A 22,858-nucleotide genomic window follows, 5' to 3' on the forward strand; every position below is an offset into this window, starting at 1 on the left:
ACTGAGCCAGACGGTGCGTCCTGGGGCCTGACAGCCCTTCTTTCTGGCCTCTCGTGTGGGGGAGCACCGGCTGCCAGGTCAGCCCGACAGCGCTGACCCCACCGCATGGAGGCTTCCTGGACGGCGGTGCTCGCTGGGTCTGAGAACGTCAGGAGACGTGGGAAGAGAGGCTGTGACCAAAGCCCCAGGCTCCAGGGGCTGGAAGCAGCTTAACCAGGCCCACTCGGAGCGGGGCCGAGCACAGGTGTGCAGGGGCTGAGCACACAGAAGGCAGAGGGTCGCTCGGGAGGAGGACGGGGGCGCTGGCCCAGGCCACTTCTGACAAGATCCCAGACGCTCCTGGGAGGAAGCCGGAGTCAGCGAGGCTGCAGCCAAGGAGCTCCGGAAACCGAATGAGAGCGTGGGAGACCCGGGGCCCCTCCAGCAGGGGCCTCTCTGTTCTCTGTGGGCCCATCGTCAGCCCCCCCCCCCCCCCCGGGGGGAATGAGGCCAGACGTCCCCCTCCCCCGACAGTTTCACAAAGCTGCCTCTGGGGGATGAGAAAGCTCAGCTCCCGGCCCAGCGCTTACAGCCCTGGAGGCTCCGCGCCTGTGGAGACCTACCTCTTCCTGCCTCGGTGGCCCCGGGGTGCACCGTGACTGTCCAGACTGCCCTCGCAGGGGTCACAGGGCAGCGCCAGGAAGGCCCGCCTCACACAGGCCTGCTGGCCCGGCCGGACTCTGCCCTCCAGCACGGCTGGGGACCCAGGGCGTGAGGCCTGGGTTCTGCACTGCAGTGATCGGGCCAGGGCCTCGGGTGGAGACTCCCCTCCACCAGGTCAGGACCGGTCCCTGGCACCTTCCAAGCCGCACCCCGACGCGTGCGCCGTGCGGGGACCTGCTCTAGCCTCCTGTCCGGTTGCAGGAGCGTGTTTGGGCCCCTGACGGCCGGTGAAGGCGCGGGCGAGGGCTGAAGCCCAGATACGCGCACAACACGCGCGCGCATGCGCACATCAGCACACCTGTGTGCCCCTGGCACAGCGGAGGCCACCGCAGGAGCCCCGGGAGCCGCTCCGGGAGGCCGCGGGGCCTCGGCTCCGAGTTCCGCCACCAGGAGGCGCTGAATCCCGGCGAGGCCCCGCGGGCCCCGGGCTGCGCAGACCCGGGCTGGGGCTCCCCGCCCCCCGCCGCAGACCCGCGCTCTCCGGCTCTGGCTTCTTGGTGCGGCTGGGTCCCCGCACGGAGGCCGGCCTCCCTGTCCCGCGGGGCTGCCGTGAGGGCCGCACCCCCGCGAGGCCCACCCCCAGCGGCGCGGCTGGCGTCGCAGCTGTTCCGTGGACACGACCCAAGCCGCTGGCGGAACAAGCGTCTTCAAATTCCCCGAGCGCGCGGGCTGGCGGTCACCTTCCAGACGGAGCGCAGGAACGACGGGCTCCAGGCGCGCGGGCTGTGGTCATCCGTCGTCCTTGGAACAGCCGCGGCCTGATGGGTGGCCAGGCGGGAGCCCCGCACCACCTTCCAGGGAGTTCCGGCGCTGAAGCCGGCCTGGGCAGCCCCCGGGCCCCCCCATGAGTTGGCCAGCTGCGGCTGGAGGACCCGCTGAAAGGTCCCAGGCAGCTGCCCCCAAGCAGGGTCAAGGAGGAACATGACCGGGAGCAGGTCCCCTCCTTGGGGGCGGTGGGCGCGGGGATGCTCCCGAGGGTCTTTCCATGGTGCATGGCCGCCCCCTTGAGGCCGCTGGGGGCATGTGTCTTCGGACAGGGCCTCGGAGGGGGACCCAGACGCAGAGGTGGGAGACTGCAGGCCCGGGAGGGTCCCCTGCAGCACCACGGGCCTCCTTCACGTCAGTGGGCGGAGGGCGCTTCTTCCTGCCGCTGCGGGGCTTGGTGGGCTCAGCCTGCCGCCCTGGGACAGCAGCGCCCTGGAAAACAGGGTGGGGGGCACCGGGGTCTCTGCCAGGCTGCGAGTGGGGGCTCAGCCCTCAGGGCAGGGTCCGGGCTGCTCTGAGACGCGTGTGTTCTCTAGGTGTAAGTACTGTGACCGCTCCTTCAGCATCTCCTCCAACCTCCAGCGGCACGTGCGCAACATTCACAACAAGGAGAAGCCCTTCCGGTGCCACCTGTGCAACCGCTGCTTCGGGCAGCAGACCAACCTCGACCGGCACCTCAAGAAGCACGAGCACGAGCACGCCCCAGGTGCGGCCGGCAGCCAGACGCTGCGATGGGGGTGGGGGGGAGACCAGGAGCTAGTCGGGAAGAGACACAGGAGAGGGGACCAGAGACGGGGAGGGGGAAGACGGGCGGGGATGGGGAGACAGGAGACTGTAGGGGAAGCCAGGGGAGGCAAGGGGGAAGGAAGGGGGGAGGGGGAAGGGGGGGGGAGGGGGGAGGGGGGGGGGCGGGGGGGGGGGGGGGGGGAGGGGGGAACCGGGGAATGCCTCGGCCCGGATGCCCCCCCCCCCCCCCCACAGTGAGCCAGCACTCCGGGGTCCTCACGAACCACCTAGGGACCAGTGCCTCCTCCCCCACCTCCGAGTCCGACAACCACGCACTTTTAGACGAGAAAGAAGACTCCTATTTCTCTGAAATCAGAAACTTTATTGCCAACAGTGAGATGAACCAAGCATCAACACGAACCGACAAACGGTAAGAAATCGATTCCAGACCCTGAGAAGGCCTAGATCCAGAGCCCACCTGTGTGGCCACACCCAGAGGGGCACCTCTGCCAGCACCGGCCCCCAGGGTGCCCCCAGACGGGACCGGGGCCACGGCAGGGGGGAGACTGATGGGCATCCATTCTGTCCCCTGCTCTGCCACCTGCAAGTGGCCCGGGGGACGACCCCCCCCCCCCCCCCTGGAGTCTGGGTCTGGACGGGCGAGCAGAGTAAATGTCCTGACCGATGACAGGTGTGGTGCGCTCGGTGCCGCACCAGTGTGTTGGCCTGGTTTGGCGCGGGCGTCAGCGGTGTGGGTGGCAATGTGTGGACCGGGTGAGGGCTCCCGCTGTGAACCCTGCTGCGGTCTGAGAGTCCAGACAATGTTCATTTAACCCGAGGCACTGAAGGTGTCCCAACAGGAGTGTCACACACACAGGTGCACACGAGACCGCACAGGCATGCACACGTGTACACACATGCACATGTGCGAGAAGCCACAGGCACGCACACATGTGCGCACACGCACCCGCACTCACACACGTGTGTGCACAAAACCACACGTGTGCACACAGGTGTACACTGGTGCATGCGTGTGTGCAAATCCACACGTGTGCACACGCACGCACACGTATACACATGAAACCGCGCCTGCGTATACAGTGTGTGCATGAGCACTCACAATGCACACACACGCACGTACACACACGCACACTGACACACACACGGAGACATGAAAATGGCAGAATTCACATTCAGGACGTAGAAGGTATCCTGCACAACCCTGGATCCCAGGGCTCAGCCAGGGAGGGGCATTTCCTCTGGGGTCCCGTGGGGGAGGGTGCCTCAGACCCCTCAGGAAGACATTCTCTTGGGCGAGCACGGGTGCCAGGCCAGCCGGCAGAAAACCAGAGGCTCTCCAAACAGCAAGAAGCCTTGGGGAGCAATCGCCTAATTCTGCAGCAGAAACTGAGCCCAGAGAAGGTGGTGGGCCCGGCTCCAGCCATCAAGCCAGGCCCAGAACCTAACAGCCAGAGCCCAGCCCTTATACAGGTCTGTGCACTGCGCCCCGCCCCCCAGCCCTGCCCGGCCAGCTCCATGCCCACCCACCTCCAGCGAGGGAACAGGGGTCTCAGCACTCCCAGCTCCCTCCAGGACAGACCGTGTCTTCGGTACTCCTAGGGGATAGGGCGGGGGCACGGGGAAGGCTTGTTGAATTTATAAATGAACGTAGCTCTTGGACTTTGTCTGAGACCGTCACATCCTATGTCATGCCCCCCCCACCCCGGAAGGTGATCTTACCTGCCGGCCAGGTAGGGCCTGGGGTGGGCTGCAGGCAGGGTGTGGTGGGAGAGGCTGGCTGTGGGCTACTTCCCAGAGCCTGAGCCCCGCTCGGCAGTGGGGATTCCGGTCCGGGTGCCACCTTGCCTGCTCTGCTGTGGACAGAGCACCTCGTCCGTCTGAAGCTGCCGGCATGCATGCGATGGTGTCACGGGAACCTAGATCCCTGCCCCTCAGGGGAGGCATGGAGCCTGCGTTCAGAGAAAGTCACAGATGTGAAGACCCGGGTGCCAGGCCTTATCAGAGCCCTGCAGACGGGCCACGAGACACAACCAGGCTGTTGAACACCATCCTTTGAACTGAGACTCTGCATCCAGGATAGAGGCCAGTGAAGAACCTATAAGCATTTGCAAACGGTGTCCCCCCCGGGGAGCACGATCCTCCTGGAGCACCAGCGAGGCCCTCACGCTCATACCCAGATGGCAGGCCCAGCTCTCAGCTGTGAGGAAGAGGAGGCCTCTCCAGGAAACCCGCTAGGACAGAGGGAAGAGGAGACGGCCCCACCTGACCTTCGCCGCGGAGCATCTCACTGGGGCTTTCCCCACAGTCCCTGGTGGTGGTTCAGACAGGAGACCGGTCCCAGATCCCTCCGGAAGCCCCAGGGCAGAGCTGGCCACAAACCCAGGCCCTCAGATGGCCTGTCCCGCTGAGGCCTTGTCCTGGGTGCTGGGGAGCCTCCAGGAGATGCCCCACGCTGCGGTCAGGAGTGAGAACCATGGTCACAGGTGACACAGATCCATCAGTCTGCGTGAAGCGGTGAGACGTTTGGGGCCAATGCCGACCTTATTCAGTTTCCCTCTCAATCAGTTTCCTTCTGTCGACCATCAAGGACAATTTAGGGACAGGCAGGCTTCCTGGTCCTATAACCCCTTTAATGTCTGGGCTGAATTTTGTCCCCCACCAAATCCTAATCCCTAGTACATCAGAACAGGGCCTTATTTGAAAAAAGGGTCTTTAGGGATGTAGTTGGTTAGGACGAGGTCATCGGGGAGGCCCTCAACCCCACACGGTGTCCTAAGGGGAGAGCAGGACACCGAACACATGCAGGGAAGCACGGAAAGGTGACACAGAGCTGGGGCCATGGGAGAAGCCTGTCCTGAGGGGCGCCGAGGACCACCAGCCTGGGCCAGCGGCTGCGGCCTCCAGAGGAAGCAGGCCCGCCGGCGCCTGGGTCTCGGACTCCAGCCTCCAGATCCCGATTCAGGAAGAGACGGGTTCCTGGGGTTGATGCTCCGGCCCGGTGCGGGGTCCCAGTGGCCCCAGGACATCACGTGCTGTAGGAGGCTGTTTGGAGGACAGCAGTGCAAGTGCTCTCTCTGCCTGAAGCTGCCGCCAGCCTGCCCAGCACCCCCACCCCGGCCCTGCCGCCCCTCCCCCGGCACCCCTGCTTGATGCAGGCCTCCTGCCTATGGGAGATGGGCTGTGGGGGCCATGCTCCCTGCTCCCGGAAGGGCTCGTACGTAGATCCGCACAGTGCCCTTGGGTTCGATTAAACCTGCAGGGGGCTGCCTGGGGAACATAACCCGTGTCCTGGCCCCCAAGTCACCCACCCGTGCTGTTCGTCTCATCTGCGACACAGGGGTGTCCCCATGTCACCATGAGGGCACGGGCCCTGGCCTGCAAGTCACCCAGTGGAAAGCCAGAGAGGGGCAGCTCCCTGGTCCCGGCCTGAGCCACTGGGCTCCAGGGCCCTTGGTGGTGGACAGACATGCTCCAGCGACAGCACAGGGGACCCCTGAGGAGGGAAGCGTCGGGCGGGGCTCTGCCCATCTGGGACGGCAGGTCACCTGTCCATGTCTTGTATTTGCTCTGCAAAAGGCAAGGAGGGAAGACCAGGATGGCTGAGGGCCTGGCCCCCAGGGGCGTCCGTGGGGGGCCCGTCTGCCCAGCCACTAGATCTGGAGGCCAGAGCTCACTCGGAAAGGCTCCCCGCTCTGCCTCGACGCCGAGAGCAGGACTCCTGTCTCCCCTGACAGCCGCGGACAGATGTCTGTGGGCCGTGCGAGGTCAGGAGAACGGGTGCCCAGATGTGGGCTCAGGAGGTGTGCGCCCGCCCTCCCTGCCCCCTCCTGCGTGCTGCACTCCTGCACACCTCAGGTGGCCCTCGGGCGAGCGGCATTTCCTGGAGGAACAAGAAGACTCGCCCTCGCTCAGCCTGGACTCTTGCCTTTTAAAAACAAGGATCCAGAGTGGAAAAGTCTTGGCCAGCTGGGGTGACCCCGAGGGAAATGAGGTGGGGCCTGGCCTACAGGACAGAAGCCACCAGTCTCTGAAGCAGACCCTTCTGGGCAGGCCCCCCCAGCTGACAGCGGCCCAGGGTGCCAGACCTCCCAGCTAGAGAAGGGACCCGTCACTCTGGGTGGCCAGCGTCCCTACATCTTCTTGGCTGGACAGGAGGAGTGAGCAAGGGTCAATCAGCAAACCTCCCCAAAGGACACCCCTTGTGCAGTGCCCAACCCCAGCTCCAGCCCCTAAGATCCCCTCCCTACCTGACTGGCATTGGCTTCCTCCCCAACACACACACCCGGGATCCCTGGTGGCCAGTGTCCCCTCTGGCATCACAGGAGGCCTGCTGCTGAGGCGCCTCCCTGCCACGCCCTCAGGGACACCCTTCTCTCCTCGGCCCGCTTCACGGGGCGGCGGCCAAGGCCATGACCAGGAGCGCAGACTCTCTTCACAGAGGGTGCAGGAGGAGCCGGCTGGAGCGCGGTCGAGGCCTTTCGGGGTCCGAGACCAACTCCCTCCCCTGTCGCTTAGGCCGGAGGCCCAGGACCTGGACGGCGGCTCCCAATGCCCAGGCCTGGCCAGCGGGAAGCCGGAGGACGTGGAGGAGGAGGAGGAGGAAGAGGAGGAGGAGGACGATGACAGTCTGGCGGGGAAGTCCCAGGGTGACCCCGTGTCCCCCACGCCGGAGCCCCAGGGCGCCTACGAGGACGAGGAGGACGAGGAGCCGCCCACCTCCCTGGCCGTGGGCTTCGAGCACACACGAAGGTGGGGACCGGCCCTCCGTGGGGGCGGGGCCTGGGCAGCCTCACGGGCTGGCGCCCCAGCGTCCGGAGGGCGGCCTCACCCTCAAGCCACCCAGGACCCCACCATCCCCCGCGCGCGCTCACCCCCATTCCCAGCCGGCATCTCCACCGCGGGAGGGGGGCCCTCCGCACGCAGGCCCAGGTGAGCCCCAGCCTGAGGAAGGGGGTCAGGGCCCTGCCCACCTCCCAGAGGCCCCCTCACTAGCCGAGGCCTGGAGGCAGAGTGTGGGAGGGAGAGGCGGGCGCTGCGAGGGGGCGGGTCTGGCCGCCCCACTGTCTCTGGTGGCGGGCCCGGGCAGTGACGTCCGGCCCCGAGCCGGGCTGTGCAGAGCAGGGGCTGAGCACAGCTTGGATGCGGCCAGCTGGGGCCCTTACCCGCACGGCCCGACTGCCCCACCCCCCGCCTACATCTGGCACCAAGGGGTGCCCCGCGTTCCAGACCCTCCTGGGGAGAGCCCTGCAGATCCAGGAGGCCTGAGCTCCAGGGAGGCCAATCACCCTTGGCCCCGGGTTCCTGGGAGTCCCGGCCCCTCCAGACCCGTCCTCCGCTCCCTGAGACCTGGGCGCCCCGCCTGCTGCTTGCGACGTGTGTGCACGTACTCACCACCCTCCACGCCCCTCTGTCCGTCCCTCTCTTGCATCCGTGTGGCTTCCGTCCAGGTGTCCATGTGTCTGTGTGTCCATGTCCTTGTGCATGTGGCTCGTGGAGATGCCGGGGCGTGCATGCCGGCACGGAGCCCGCCGTGGGGCGTCAGAGGCCCGACCGGCTGACACCAGGCCCCTCTCCCCGGTCATTGGCGCAGGTGTGCCCAGGAGCGGCCAGGCGGTCTGTTGGCTTTGGAGCCGATGCCGACTTTTGGGAAGGGGCTGGACCTCCGCAGAGCAGCTGAGGAAGCATTTGAAGTTAAAGATGTGCTTAATGCCACACTAGGTTCTGAGGCCCTAAAGCAGACACTGTACAGGCAGGCTAAGAACCAGGTAGGTACCCAGCAGAGCCCCCCGCCCCGGCACCCCCAGGCTGGTGGTGGTGGCTGGTGCCTGGGGCACAGCAGGACCACGGTCCCCGGGCCCATTGCATCAGCTAGAGAGACAACCAAGTGACCGCTACTCCCCTGCAAGCAGGGGTGGGGCAGGGAGAGACAGGCCGGCGAATGTGAGCCGGGTGCTCACGGGCGTGGGTCACTGTGCTCTCGTCCCCCGTGGCAGGCGTCCATGGGCAGCTGTCCAGCCTGGAAGCTGTGCGGACCTCCCTCCCTCTCTGATTCGAGCAGGCCTGGCAGTGGCCCAGGCTTCTCTTAAAGGCAGCTGTCCTCCCGCGGTCACTAATTCCCACCTGGAGCTGTGACAAGGTCAGCGAGAGCACAGGCGGGCCTCGACCCCATTCCTTAGAGCAAGTGGCCACAGGGCCCTGCTTCCGGCTTCCATCCATTTGGAGGGGCAGGGTCTCAGGTCAGCCCACCCCAAGTCTCAGCGAAAACCGTCTGCGTGTCTGTCTTTGTCTTTTACTAATCCTGTCCCGAGTGTAAGCCTGGGTGGGAGGAGGGTTGGCCTTTCCCGCACCCCGCTCTGCTCTGAGTGGAGCCCCAGGTCCCATGGCCTCGTGCCCTGTGGCTCCACGGAGTAGCCGTGCTCCCTCCTCTGGGCCCAGCTCAGACGGGCCATGCATCCGCTTCCCCGGGTAGCTGTGTGCTGTCCCCACAGCTGTCCAGACGGGCAGCCCCCAGGCCCACCAGACAGGGACGGCCTCTTACAGACGACCAGGATTCCTGGGGCCCTTGCAAAAGTGGGGGAGGGGCAGAGAGGTGAATGCAAGGGAAGCAGCAGGGCAGACCCCGTGCACGGAGGCCAGGACCACAGCACCTCGTCCCTCTGCACGGGAGCCCAGCTGACCTGCGCACAGTCCCCAGCCCCAGCACCTACCACATCTTCCTCTTCTGGGCCCTAGGGGAGACTCTGGCCTTTCCCCTCCCAGTCTGGATCTGGGCAAGACTGAGCCCAGCCTGAGGCAGTGGAGGGCCAGGAAGGGCCAGCCTAGGATCTCAGAACCCCAGCTCACCTGTCTGTCGTGTGTGTGTGTGTGTGTGTGTGTGTGTGTCTTCTCCCCGGCCAGGCGTATGCAATGATGCTGTCCCTTTCCGAGGACGCTCCTCTCCACGCCTCCTCCCAGAGCCCTCTGGATGCTTGGTTGAACATCACAGGAGCCACGCCGGAGTCTGGAGCCTTTAACCCCATCAACCACCTCTGACGGGCCCAGGAGGGCCCGGGGTCAGAGTCCAGGAAGGGCGACCTCAGGGCCCCATCGTCCCCACAGACATCCCAGCTGTGGACAATGGAGAAGGGAGCCTCGGGGAGCAGCGTGGCCTGGGCCAGAGAGAACCCCTCCCCGTCACCTGCGTCGACCAGTCCTCAGTGTCCGTCCCCCCTACACACACCATGGCTCAGCTCTAACTTTTCCAATGAAAACTCAGAACCCAGGAGTCCCTGAGCCGTCCTGGAGGCCCACCGTCCAAGAATTGGTCTTAAGAACAGCGTTCCGGAAGGGTACAGCGCAAGGCCAGCCCGGCAGCGGCCTCGCAGGACCGACCCCGTGGGTGAGGGCAGGGTTTGAACCCCAGACTGAACGAAGACAGCGGCCCCGAGGGCACCCGCGCGGTGTCTCAGGAAGGACCAGACAGACGCGGATGTGCTCTTCAAAGGGAGATCGCCCAGACGATTTTTTTATAATGAGAATTACAGGAGTAACCCTTTTGGTAATCTTATTGACGACAGAGTCTATTTAAGCATGTGGTTTTAAAAATAGACAGTATTTTTAAAAAAAAAAAAAAAAAGATCGAAAGATGACTTGCAAATTGTTTTTTAAAAGTAATTTTGCATTGCTTTGAAATCTCCGCTTCTTTGCAAACCTGAACCTGCCCAGAAACTGTACTGTGTCCGGGCGTGTTCTTTATACTGTAGGTAACGGAGACGTTTTCTATCCCTGACCATATTTGTAAAGCCAACGGGATCCTGGGTGTCCCCGCACAGAACGGTGGGGCCTGGGGCCCCCGCCTGTGAGCAGTTTCAAACTGTCCGGTGGAATTCTTAGACACGGTGTCCTGGGCTGGCCCAAGGCTGTGAGAGAGGCCTGTCGCCCGTGTCCCACGTGTGCGGCATGGGATTCATGCTTGTGGCCCCCGCCAAGACCCCCCAATTTTATGGGGGAGATGTGAGAGCGCTGACTCGGGTCCCCCGAGCAGAGATGGCCCGGGCTCCCGATGCTTCTCCCAGCAGGGTCCGCACATCAGCCACACCCCTGCGGCCCACTACGGCCGCTCTGGGTCTCCAGCCCCCACCCCCCACCCCCGTCAGACGGACAAGGGGAAGGAAGCGGGTGTCCCCCTCCAACCCGTGGCCTCCGTGGCGTGTGCACTGCGGCTCCCCTGCCCCAGGCTGCCAGGCTGTCTGCCTGTGTGAGACCCCGGCTCAGGGACACGAGGGCCACCTCCACTCCTTGGCGGACCAGACCAGCTCCAGACCGCAGGGCCCAGCCGGACGGCACCTGCTCGGGCCGGGTCTGACTCTCCGTGCGGATGGGCTTTAAATTATTCCCATAGGGGCCAATTTCAAATCATAATTTTTTTTTCCCTGATGGAATTCACCTTAATCTGTATATAACTTGTAATTTTTTCTAATTCATTTCTTTTCTTATTTTATTTCTTCCTTAACAGTATTTTGGCATTAGACATTCTTATTGTGAAGAAATTATGTTAATATAAGTATCTAGTGAGGGACCAAAACCGTGTATAAGGTCGTGTGTCGTGTGATCGAGAACCAGGGAGTGGGGAGGTTTTTACTGTGCCAAATACCCCCGCGCCCCCAACGGATCCTGCTGCCCGTTTCCAGACAATCACGTGTTTTTGTTGAATTAGAGTTTCAGTTACGTTCACATTTAAGACAAGTGTTCTATTTATTTCTTTTATTGTTTGGAAGGAAAAACAAGGAGTGTCCCAACAGGAGGAGAAAAAGGTCGTCCAAGTTGCCCTTAAAAAAGAATGTAGATGCAGGCGGTAGGGGTGCGGGGCGCGGGGCAGCGGGGGCCAGGCTGGGTCGGCGCGCGAGCCCTGGGCGCTGGCCCCGGGGCGGCCGCCGGGTCGGAGCCGCTGTGTGCCCGGCCCGGCCGCCCCAGGCCCGAGACAGTCGTGTGCTTCCGCGCTGGGGGGCCTGCGGGGGTGGGGGGGTCCCTGAGGCCGCCGCACGGCCGCAGGCCCCCGGGGAAGGGGTCCGCCTGCTCCCGGCCCACGGGAGGCGGCGAGACCGCGCCCGCAGGCCGGCGGGGTGCCCTGCGCGAGGAAGGGCGGACGAGCCCCGGGGCCGCGGCTTGGAAAACACACCCGCCCCCCCCCCCCCCACATGCATCACCTCTGCCTGGCTCGCCAGGCGCGGTGTGGGAGTTCCACGACCCCTCCCTCCAGGTGGGACCCCTTTGCAGAGTCAACCTCAGATACCAATGCCCATTTCTGTAAACCCAAATTATATTTCTTCTGCTAAAGAATAAGGCGTGTGCTTTTTTTTGCGATTTGACGGTCTCTGCCTGAAATAGGAACTCTGGTCGGGTGGAGACCCGAGTGTCTGTTCTCCGCGGTCCCAGATCCGAGACGTGGCCGTGGCCACCCCCTCTGGTCTGCTCCGCAGGCTCTGGCCGTCCGTCACAGGTGGCCAGCCGTGGCCGCATCTTCTCTGTCCCTGCTTCCCAGAGCCCCACCTGCTCGTCTCCAGCCCTTAATCCTGTCCTCCCGGAAGCGATGGGAGTCTGCCCCGTTTCTCCTAAACGTTCAGCCCCTCGGGCCCCCCAGCACTCGGCAGACTTGGGGAGGTCTGTCCTTGGACCCCTGACAAAGGGAGCACTTCGTCCCCACCCTGGTGCCTCTCCCTGCCCCCGACGACAGTGAGCCGCCCTCCCTACTCTTCTCTGTCCCCGGGCTTCTGCACCAGCCTGGGCCGTGGGGGCCCGGGTGCTGGGCGGCCAGAATTCTGAGAATTCTGGAGCTCGGCTGCAGCAGGGCGACAGCCTGGCTGACCCCTGTGTGCGTGGGTGGTGGCCAGGGTCAGACCTGTCAACTGGGGGCCCCCCTGGGCCAGGGTCCTTCCATCCGGCGTCAACGGTGTTCCTCCTTTGGACCTTTGACCTCCCCAAATGGAAACTCAAATGGAAGGCTCCCAGCTCTCCCCTCCCCTCCCCCTCAGAGCCCGACCCCCGGCGGACTGACACCATCCCCCCTGCTGCTCTCTTTCCTGGGACGACTGGGTAGGACGCACGGAGCTGCCGACCCTCTGGCCAGCCAGACCCTCCGTGAGTGGGACCCAGAGATCCCCTGTTTTGAACCGAGGGGTGCGTGTTCCTCCAGCTGGCCTGGGACCCTGCATGTGGATCAGTGGACAGGCTGAGCCCACGTGACCTTCCTGTTGAAGCCCAGCACCTCCGTGGCCCAAGACTGACCCCAGAAACTCGCAGGCCCTCGGCCTCCCCTGTCCTAGCTGCTGCTTCACTGAGCGCCCGCCCGGACACATGTCACCGTCGGGAGCCTTGCAGCCTCAAAGCACTGGATTGTGGCCCCCAGGCCCCCTTCCCAGATCCCCTGCCCCTCAGCCCCGTCCCCCTGCCCACGTGACTGAGATCTACTGAGCTGTATTCACTGTGTTGTCCTGGGGGAGGGGCGAGGGCGCGGCACCACCCAGGAGAGCCGGGCACCTTGCGTCCCCCTCCGGCTGGGTTCGCGAGGCCGCGGCCGCTCCCGGTCGGTGGAGGTCAGCCGGGTTTCAGAAGCCATGAACCTTCCCCGCAGCAGCGAGCGATACTGTGACGAGACATTCCTGCGTGACTGCAGGAGCGCCCTCTCCTGCTCGCGGTCGGGGCCGTTCCGTGCTTCCTTCCCGCCGATTCGGACGGAACGCCGCTTTTGGAAAAAACTAAATAAAAACAAAAGGCAGCTTGAGTTTTTCCAAATGTGCAATTCACTTGTGAGCAACGTGATTCCGGAGGTTTCTATTGGTGTGTCTTATATCGTGGACGCTCCCGCCGCGAGGGAGGCTGAGCCCCGTGGCGCCGCGCGTCACGCCAGGCGTCCCCCTGCCGGTGAGAGCCCGCGCCTGTGCGGCCGCGTCGCCCTCTTGCCAATGTTGCAGGACAGACTTGGTTCAGTTTGTTTTCATTGTTTGGGTTTGTTTTGGTTTTGTTTTTGTTTTTGTTTTAGAACTGTATAGTGTTGAAAAAGAAATCAAATGTAAATGTCAGGTTTTCATATAATGTTTAAAAAAAAAACCATTGAGAAGGAGGCCGGTGTATGTCCCACGTCCCCCCCCCCCAATTGTAAATTGCTTCTGTTCTAAGTAAACTGTGCATGACTCGTGTTTAGCGGTCATTATCGTGTCTGTTCGTGAGATTTTTATGAAAAGGAAAATTCAGTAGAGGCACCTGTCAAATATGTGACTAGGGTCTATGCCCTCCAGACAAGGAGCTCGGAGCTGCTCGGGCAACAAGCACGGCCCGGGAGCGACGTGGGCATCACCGAAGGGAAGGAGCAGGGCGAGCTGCCCGGGGTAGGACGTCACCCACGTGACTCCACAGACTGCTTTGATCCCGTGATAAAGACAGACGTGCCTGTGCAGAGAAGCTCTGTAAGACAAAGCCTGGGGCAGCTGATTGGAGGCGAGCGCTGTAGGGTGGACTGTACACCAAATGTAACCTTTCCGATGCGACAGTGAGTTTATACATGAGATCGGTATGCAATAAATCTGTGTGCTTTTCTACGTCTCGCCCCCGCTCCGAGCATCACTGAGGGAGAACGGAGGCCCCCCAGGGCCGAGGGAAGGGCCTGGGCTCGGAGCGCGGCCAGCGGCAAGGCTCGGCAGCGTGGGTCGAGGGTCCCCAGGGACAGGCTGTGAGACGTGCCTAGCCATCACCCCAAAACTGCCCCAGGCCAGGGACCCTTGCTGTCCATGTTGTCCAGATTAAACAAGCTCAGCGAAAGCCCACACGAGCCTGGACGGCTCCGCAGTGAGTGTGAGCCCCAGGCGCGCTCCCCTAAGTGCATCTGCCCCGCATGTCGGCCTCCAGGTGTGTCCTCCAGGTGGGGATTTTTTCAGGATGTTGCCTCCAGGTGCACCTGGGCCCAGAGCCGGCCCCCATGAACTCCTGCCCGGGACTTCTTTGTGGTGCAGGACCCCACCTTGCAAGGCCGATCCCGAATGCACCTCTTCGTAAGGGCGGACCCCCCGGCTGGCCAGCCCTCCTCACCGCCCGCCCTCCACTCTGGCTGTCCATGCACTGTCCCCAGCCAGGACCTGAGCCGCCTGCCAGGCCGCAGCCAGACACACAGACCCTGAGCAAATGCACGCTGGCCACGTTTACCCACTCGAGTGCGGGGGACGAGCCTGAGTCCTGGGGACTTACCCCCCAGAGTCTTCCCTGGGCCCCACTCCTTCCACCAGAGCACGGAGGCGAGGTGGCGGACTTGCACCAAGCGGGGTCTTTCTGACAGAACCCCCACCCTCACCAAGACGGAACGAGGCCCCCCCTGGGTGTGTGAGGCAGGAAGAAGATAGACTACGGTGTCCAGCAGAGAAACTGGGTGGCTATGCCTTCCTCCCCAAGCTGTATAGTGCCTGGTCCGGAGTCTCTCCGAAGACCACCTTTTCGACCCCCAGAACATGCAGGGGCCCCTGAGCCTCTGTTTCCTGGTCAGAAATCACCACCTACACTGAATTTAGGAATGTAGGTATGGAAAGTGCCAGGTCTTACCTCTCTGTCCCCAAGACCTGGCCTCAAACACCTCAGCAGGTGGGTTACGCAAGCAGATGGATGGATGGATGGACGGATGGACAGACTGTGGATGGACGGATGGACGGATGGATGGGTGGGTGGATGGATGGATGGATGGACGGATGGATGGGTGGATGGATGGACAGAAGGACTGTGGGTGGATGGATGGACAGACGGACTGTGGATGGATGGATGGACGGACTGTGGATGGACAGATGGATGGACAGATGGGTGGATGGATGGACAGACAGACTGTGCATGGATGGACGGATGGATGGATGGGTGGATGGATGGACAGACGTACTGTGGATGGACGGATGGATGGATGGGTGGATGGATGGACAGACGGACTGTGGATGGATGGATGGATGGATGGGTGGATGGATGGACAGACAGACTGTGGGTGGATGGACGGATGGATGGATGGCTTGCTATCAGGTCCCTCACTCCAGGCAAATTTCCACACAGACTCTGGGAACCCCAGTGCCTCTGAGGGGCCTGAACCCGCTCCCATGGGGGTAATGGGGAGGCAGGGCCCAGGGGTCCCTGCAGCAGCAGTTCTGTAGCCACCAAAGGAAAGAAACAATTTCCCCAGTGAGGTGTTGGTTGGGGGAAGCGTTTAAATGTCTTCAAGTTGTTTTTCTCCCAGATGTGATTGGCGAAGCTTCGGTGATGTGTCATTGAGATCACGCCCCTGATGGTCAGAGGTGGGACACCCAGGGCTCCCAGCACTGAGGCAGCGTGAGAGGCTCCTCTCTGGGAAATACATTTCTGCTCTCAGAGGACAGATTATGTGAATCACGAATCTGATGAATGGCCTCGCTCCCAGGTCATTCCGAATGAAGGAGTGACGGGGTCCAGCCCCCCCACCCCCCACACATAGCCCTCCCTGGAGTCGCCCCCCAACAGAGGCTCCGTTGCTGGAGCTGCACTCCCTCCCACCCTCGTTCGGCCGGGCAGCTTTTCTCCTCCTTAGCCCCAAGGGGAGAGGGGAGTCTGCCGCCAGGGCGCTGTCTGATAATACCCCTATTGTCGGGGGGACCCCAGAGCAAGGGGAGAACAGAGACAAACAGAACCCTGCCGACAAGGGAACCCTGTCTTTCTGGAGCCCAGCTCCCTGCATAAAGGACTGAGAAAAAGGCTCCGTTTTGGAAATGGGGGGTGGAAATCAACTAGAGAAAAATGTGTCAATGAGGAATCTGTTTTCTGGGAAAAGAGATGCTTTTGAATCCCTCCTCAGATTCATTCTGGGCCAAGTGAGCCTCTCGGTTTTTTGCAGAGGAGCTATTTTGAGAATGGTTAACCTTATTTCTCGTGACAGCAAATGTCTTCCAAAAATCAAGACATGTCCTAATTTGGGGTCAAACGGCCAGACCTAAGGTGGCTTTCATGGGGCCAGAGGAGCCAGAGCGGGGGATGAGGGGACTGCCTGTCCCGAGGTAGGTTGGCCAACTCTGCCAAGGGAAGCGCATGCTTCCCATGTGCGCCCCATGTTCTGCGCGGGTCTTTCTCGATTCGAGAAAGGGAAGCGGAGTCTGCTGTAGGGTCCACAACAGAAGAGGTTGGATCTCCAAGGTCCCAGGAAGGGGAAGCCTGGGCACCAGCTGAGACCCCACCGAGGGGACTGGGGCCCACCCAAAACCCCGAGGGGGGGAGCCGTCCCATCCGTCCCTGGTTGGGGGTTCCAGGAAGCCCTTGAGCTGGCGAGAGCAGGCGGCATCTTCTAGAACACAGTGAGCTGAAGACCAGCCGCCGCACAAGGACGTGTGCGTTTGCGCGGCTTCGCCACAACAGTCCCAAACTGGCAAGAACCGGACCGTCCAGCCACTGGGCAGTGGAAGCACCGAGCGTGGACACAAAGGGCGGCCGCGCCCACAGCCCCGCGCAGGTGAAGGCCGCTTCCTCGAGCTCGGGGCAGCAGGGAGTCCGCCACCGGCCCCTGATTTGGGGAGACTCACATGTAGGCGGGGCAGGGGGGAGCATCGTGGTGGAAAAAGGGAAGGTTCCAGGTGAGCCCGGGGGGGGGGGGCACCTGGGACCCGGGGCGGTGAGGAGAACAGGCGTCCACGTGACTGGTGCTGGGCTGCGTGGCGTCCTCGGGCCGCTCCGGAGCTGGGGGCAGGAGCAAAACATAGAGAAGCGGCCGGTGATGGATCAAGTCCCACCATCCCGGGCTGTCGCTCGACTTTCCAGTTTGGCTCTCACAGACCGTGGGTCAGAGGTCAGAGTCCTATTCCCGGGTCTGGTCTGCGCGTGGCCCGGGGGTTCAGTCCCGGAAACAGGCGGGCGCGTCCGGCCACATCTGCAGGAAGGAGCACGCCTTGCTACAGGTGGTCAATTAACTTCACTTTTGAAAACCATGTGTCCCGCCCACCCTGCCTTCAGGCCTGGGTCCATCAAGAAGCTCCAAGTCCATAGACCAGCCTCATGGTGCTTCTGCTCAGGCTGGCAAGGGCCGGTCCCATGCCATTCCGTGCACCCTGGAGGGGTGCACCCCCCACCGCACCCGGCTGGAGCAGAGGGGCCCCTGGCTCAGCGAAGGCCAGCTCGGGGGTTCGCAGCCTTGCTCAGCCACAGGCATCAGGGTGAGCCCATCCTTCACCCCTTAGGTGCCCAAGCTCCCCTCCCCGGACCACCCAGTGCAGAGCTTACGAGCGCAGACTCCCAGCAGAAAGCCTCCGCGCAGAGTTTAAAAATGCCCAGAGCAGCCCTGCAGGCCACTTAGGACAGTGTCCGTGTGCAGGAAGAGAATAAAAACGCACCTGAGGGGGGTACTTGCCAGCCTCAGCGGAGATAGTTGGGGGGGAGGCTGGGGAGGGGTTCCCATCTCATCTACAATGACCCGTAGACACTTTGGGGTCATTTAAGGGCATCAGGTCATGTAGAAAAGAGATAAGGAAAGGGAAACAGCTCTTCTTCCTTTCCAAAAGGTGTGATTTTCTGGCTTTTCCTTGTCCTACTGCCTCAGCGAGGACCAACAGGGAACAGAAGCAGGAAGGGCAGACACCTCTGCCTTGGTCCAGAACCCAGGAGAACGCCGGCCATTTCTCACCACGGGGTGCGATGCCAGCGGCAGGTGCCTGTACCCAGATGACAACGTTTCCTACTGTCCCTGCAGGGCCCAGACCTTTATCAAGTACTGCGTGGGGTCCAATGTCTTATCTTGAATTTATGAGTGTCCATCTTTAGGTGACAATATACCACTTGGTGTAAACGATCTGGCCCTTGCAAAAGTGTAATTCTGTTCGCGCTCCCGTCTCTCCTGCTGCTCTTCCGCACGTGACGTGGACTCCATAACGGGCCGGGGCTCCTCTTGCTTGAAAGAGCCTCAAGAACTTGTTTAAATACAAAGGAGAAGAAAGTCAGGTGTATTCCCATGTTTACAGTCTCCAGTGGGCTTCTGTGACTTGTGAAGACCCGAATTTACTTCTTCTATCATTTCCTCTTGGCCCAAAACGCTTCCTTTGACGTGTCTTACACCGCAAACCTGTTGGTGATGAATTCTCCCAACTTTCGTCATAAGATTTCTTGATTTCACTTGCAGTATGATTTTCACCAGAAGTTTCTGGTTCTTCACCAGAACTGGACATCTTGATGGACGGATCTAACCCGTGAGAGAGGGCTTTCCGGCTCCGCGGGCTCGCGCGCTTCCCGACGAGCAGTCAGACCTGGAGATGCCGTGCTGGCCTTTCTTTGTATTCACGCCGCTCTGAGGTCATTGAGCTCTTCAATCTGGGGGCTGTAGGTTTTCTCACACTGGGAACATTCTGGGCCATTACCTTGTTAAACAAATGTTCCCCTCACCCGCTTGGGGCCACATCTTATTAGACTGTATGGTATCAGCCTCAAATCAGTAGAGTTCTTACTTTTTCCAGGCTTTGCTCTCTCCGTGCTTCGTTTTGGATAACTCCTATCATCCTGCCTTCAAGTTCAAGGGTCTTCTCTTCTCTAGCGTCTAACCTGCTGCTAATTCCAGCTAATACATTTTTTTCATTTTGTATGTCATATATTTTTATGTTTAGAATTTTCATTTGATTCAGTACCATACGCTCTCTTTTGATGATATTCACCATGCATTTCTGTTTTGATTTTGCACACAGCTTCCTTTAACTCCTTGGCTACAGTTTGTCCCGGTTTTAATCGCCTTCCCTGCTCATTCTGTCATCATGTCACTTTGGGTTCTGTGTCTATTGACTGCTTTTTCCCTTCGTTACAGGTGACATGCTCTGGCTTCTTCACATGTCCTGTCATATTTTATCGGGTGCTGGAGGTTATAAATGCTAACCTGTTGTGGTCATAGATTCTTGTTTTTAAGCACATTGAGTTTTGTGCCAATGGGGTTAAGGGGCGGTGGAGATCATCCTGGCCTCTGCAAGTCTTGCTGCGAAGCTCATCGGGCAGGCACAGAGCAACCTTCACCTTGTGCTTTGGGGTGAGCTTAGCCCCTCACCTGAGACACTGCCTTTGGTCCCCATCAAATCCCCTGGGTGACCGCCAGGTCCCTGCATTCTGGGTGCCTGGCATTTAAGTGTCTCTGGGCCTGCATGGACACTGGGAGCTGTTCACCCTGGTGGCTGCACTTCGCTTCGCTCCCTGAGACCTCACACTGCACATGCACAGAGTAGCATTTCCGAGGGTCTCGGAGCTCCAGCTCTGCACTGCTGCCCACAGGCCCCCATCCCCCCTGCCTTCCTGAACCCCACATCTGCCCTCCCAACTCAGTGAGACCACCATGCTTCACCCCTTGGAAAAAAGTCAGGCAGCCATGGGGCTCTCCTGATTTGCCTCTTTCGCCCGAGAGCCAATGTCCCCCCTCCCCTTGTCCAACATCTGAAAATAGACACTTCTTGCACTTTCTGTTCCGTTTTCTCCTTGATGATGGTGGGAGCTGCCTCATCACAGCCAAAATGTCTGTGATGTTTTAAATTCTCAACTGAAGTCAAATACACACATTTTGTTTTAGCTCCCGACTTCTTTGGAAACCTGAAGTAATCCCTGATTACGACACTGGGGCCAGGGCTCTGGAGTCAGACAGGCCTGGGCTCTTTCCTCACGAGCAAGGTGACAGTGGGTAAGCCTTTACCTCTCGGTTATGCGGGGATGATGACACACACACCTTGGGGAATTTCGGTAAGAATTCAGTAAGAATCCAATAAAATTATGCACACAGTAGGTGCTTAATAGAAAGTAATGACCATCTGCTCTTTAAGGTGCAAGGAGTGATCGTGTGCCCCCTGGGCTGAACTGCTCAGCAAGGGCCACGCTGGTGGGCCAGAGAAGCAGCCAAGCTCCTCCCCGGCAACCCGGGCCCTGCACCGCCCCCGCACCCATCTGTGGACCCCTCCCGCCCTGGCCTGCACTTGCCCAGCACAGAGGAGCCTCTGTCCTCAGGCCCACTCACAGCCACAGCATCATCCGAGACCAAAGAGAACTTTCCCAGATGCCCGCCGGCTGGATGAGGCACCCGTGGGACCCTGCAGTGAGTGAGAGGTCAGCCCAGTGCCAGGCCCTGAGAAGAAAGGAGGCGGTTGTGCCCCTTCCCTCCACCCAGCACATTCCCTGCGGCCCCCAGGGAAGGAGGGGAGCGGGCAACGGGCCCTGTCCATGCAGCCCTGGAAAGGGAGAGGGACACACCCTGCAGCCTCGTCCTCAGCCCTGGACACCAGGATGTTCCAGCCAGCAGGCGTCCTAGAGGACTGCTGGCCCCAGGGCACGCTCTCTCCAGGCTGCGGTCCAGGAGTGGGCCGGAGAAGCAGCCAGAAGTGTCTTCCAGAAGTGTCCGGAAGACTCCGCGCAGGCCGAGCCAGTGCACAGGATCCCCTCCAGCCACGGGAAAGGGCTCCTGCGGATGGCGGGCACTCACTTCTCAGAGCAAGTGCTAGACAGCTATGGCGTGGGCGGGTCACAGCCTCCCCCTGCTGGGGACGCTGCATGCGAAGGGACCCTCATTTCCCATGCGCCAAGCACGCGGCTGGCCCCATCTTACCCCGTAAGGTGAATGTGGCTGTGTAGGCTCCAGTCCCGGGACCCTGGCTCTAGGAGCTAAGCTAGCCTGCAGCCTCTGGCCATGGCCCAGGTCTGGGGTCCAGGGATAGCACAGTGGTGTCACCCCAAGGTTCTTGAGGTCCAGGGCGGGGGAACAGGGGCCACAGCAGCCACTCTAGCCTGCCTCTGCCTTTCGGTTCTCAAGGCCAGAAATCTCCTCGGGCTGGGAGGGAGGCTCTGGGGGACGCAGGACGAGCCCTGGCCGGCTATGCAGGTGGATGTCTTCTTGGTGGCCCCCAGCCCCCTCCAGGCCCTCCGCATGGAGCTCCGTGAGATCCGGCATGCCGGTCACCATTCTGCAAGTCACCCCCAGCCCCCTCATGAGCGTGTGTCCCCGAGGAAGCAGCAGACTCGGCAGAGGGCAGAGGAGGTCTGAGGGACAATGAGAAGGGACAGGGCCGCTGTGTAGGCTCCCTGGGCAGCTTCAACCCACAGAACAGGATCGTGGTGTGTCCGGAGGCTGGAAGTCTGAGAGCAGGGTGGCCGCAGGGTCACGAGCGGCTGGAGCGCAGGGTCCTGGCTGGTCTCTTGCAGCCTCTGGTGCTGCTGGTCGACCTTGCGTCCCTTGGCGGTCACTCCACATCACCCCAGCCTCCGCCTCTGTGGTCACTTGGCCTTCTGGTTCTAAATTTCCCTCTTTTTATAAGGACCCTGGCCACGGGATTTAGGGCCCGGCCCAACCCAGTAGAACCTTGTCTTCCTTACATCCACACAGACCTTATTTCCAAATACGAGCACATCACAGGTGCTGGGGCTAGGATTATATTTGCAGGGGCGGGGGGGGGGGGGCTCTGTGCAAACCCTGTGAAGGGGAGCCCTCTCTCTCCGCCAGGGTCAGGGCCAGCCCAGAGGCCCAAAGCAGAGAAGGAGGGCCACCGTCTCTGTCCTAACCTGGTCCCACACACTCAGGGTCTCAGCCACAGGGTGCAGAGAGTTCAGAGACTCACCCCTGCCGGCAGCCCTGGGGTCCTGCTCGCCACCGCCTGTGACCCGGGGGGGGGGGGGGGCGTTTCCTCCCAGGCAGCTCTGCGCCAGCTCCATGGTCAACATCAACGCCCCCCAACACTGAGAGCTGGGACAGCAGGGTCTGAGACGCCGAGCCACTCGCTCTGGGTCCCCCAGCTCCGATCAGATGCTGAGCCAGCTCCACTCAGGGAGACGCCCCCCCAGAACCCCCCAGTTTGGCGGCAGAGTCAGTCTCAGGGTGCTGGAGGGGTCAAACAGGCGCCGGCCGACCAGGGCCGGAAGGGGTGGGGAGGGGACCAACCCTGCAGTGACCAGGCCGAGTTCTGAAGGCGGGTTTTATAGGAAAGCACTGAGTGGGGGTCGGGCACCAACCGAGCTTGCTCTCTTCAAGGGTGTCCTGTCCCGCTGCTCCACCCCACCCCCAACCCAGGCTGGGCCTTGTGGGTGCAGAACCCAGGATGGCCTCTGGAGGGCAGCAGCTCCCCACCTTTTGCAGGAGCCGCCCAGAGGCTCTCCTACACGTGGGGAGTCCAGGGCCCAGGCCTCTGCCCACCAGCTTCGCCATTAGGGCCAGCCCCCCACCCCCTCACCCCCCCACCCCCTCACCCCCCCACGGCCCCACCCTCCCACCCCCCTGCCAACAACACACACTCACAGGTTACACTGACCGCCCTACCGGGCACCTTCCTGTGGCCAAGGTGAACCCTGCCCAGGTGGCCACTGCACACGGGCATGTGCTACCTGACACCCTGTTGCAGGGTGGACGCCGGGGACTGAGGGCACCCACGCTGGGCAAGGATGGGGTAGGCCATAGGCGTACTGGGCAGGACCGCCCCTTCCAACCACAACGCCCAAGAAAATGCCAGGCTGACCCCGCAAGGCTGTGACCCCTCCTTGCTGGCACAGAGCTGCAAACCAACACGGCCGCCAGCCCTGGAGAGGTAGGTGCGGGGGGGAGGAGGGGAGGTGAGACAGGCCCCAGGCTAGACAGTGCCCTGCGGGCTGCCACACCCCTGCACCTGCCCACTGCACCAAGCCCTGGGGTCAG

The 22,858-nt window shown here is 61.8% G+C and overlaps 1 protein-coding gene across 4 annotated transcripts in view; it reads left to right on the forward strand.

Annotated features, from left to right (window-relative positions):
• Window positions 1–11,092, forward strand: part of PRDM16 (PR/SET domain 16) — a 295,888-nt gene extending 284,796 nt beyond the window's left edge. For 3 of the 4 annotated variants that reach the window (XM_059376792.1, XM_059376790.1, XM_059376791.1), the window contains exons 13-17: window positions 2,004–2,173; window positions 2,449–2,623; window positions 6,730–6,963; window positions 7,805–7,979; window positions 9,112–11,092. In XM_059376792.1, coding sequence (XP_059232775.1) covers window positions 2,004–2,173; window positions 2,449–2,623; window positions 6,730–6,963; window positions 7,805–7,979; window positions 9,112–9,246 — 889 coding nt within the window. In that variant the 3' untranslated portion in view covers window positions 9,247–11,092. The remainder of the gene's footprint in view (window positions 1–2,003; window positions 2,174–2,448; window positions 2,624–6,729; window positions 6,964–7,804; window positions 7,980–9,111) is intronic. The other variant, XM_059376793.1, reaches the window with a different exon arrangement.
• Window positions 11,093–22,858: the final 11,766 nt, after the last annotated feature.

This window comes from Mustela nigripes, chromosome 14 (genome assembly GCF_022355385.1).
Source record: "Mustela nigripes isolate SB6536 chromosome 14, MUSNIG.SB6536, whole genome shotgun sequence".
Classification (NCBI taxonomy): domain Eukaryota; kingdom Metazoa; phylum Chordata; class Mammalia; order Carnivora; family Mustelidae; genus Mustela; species Mustela nigripes.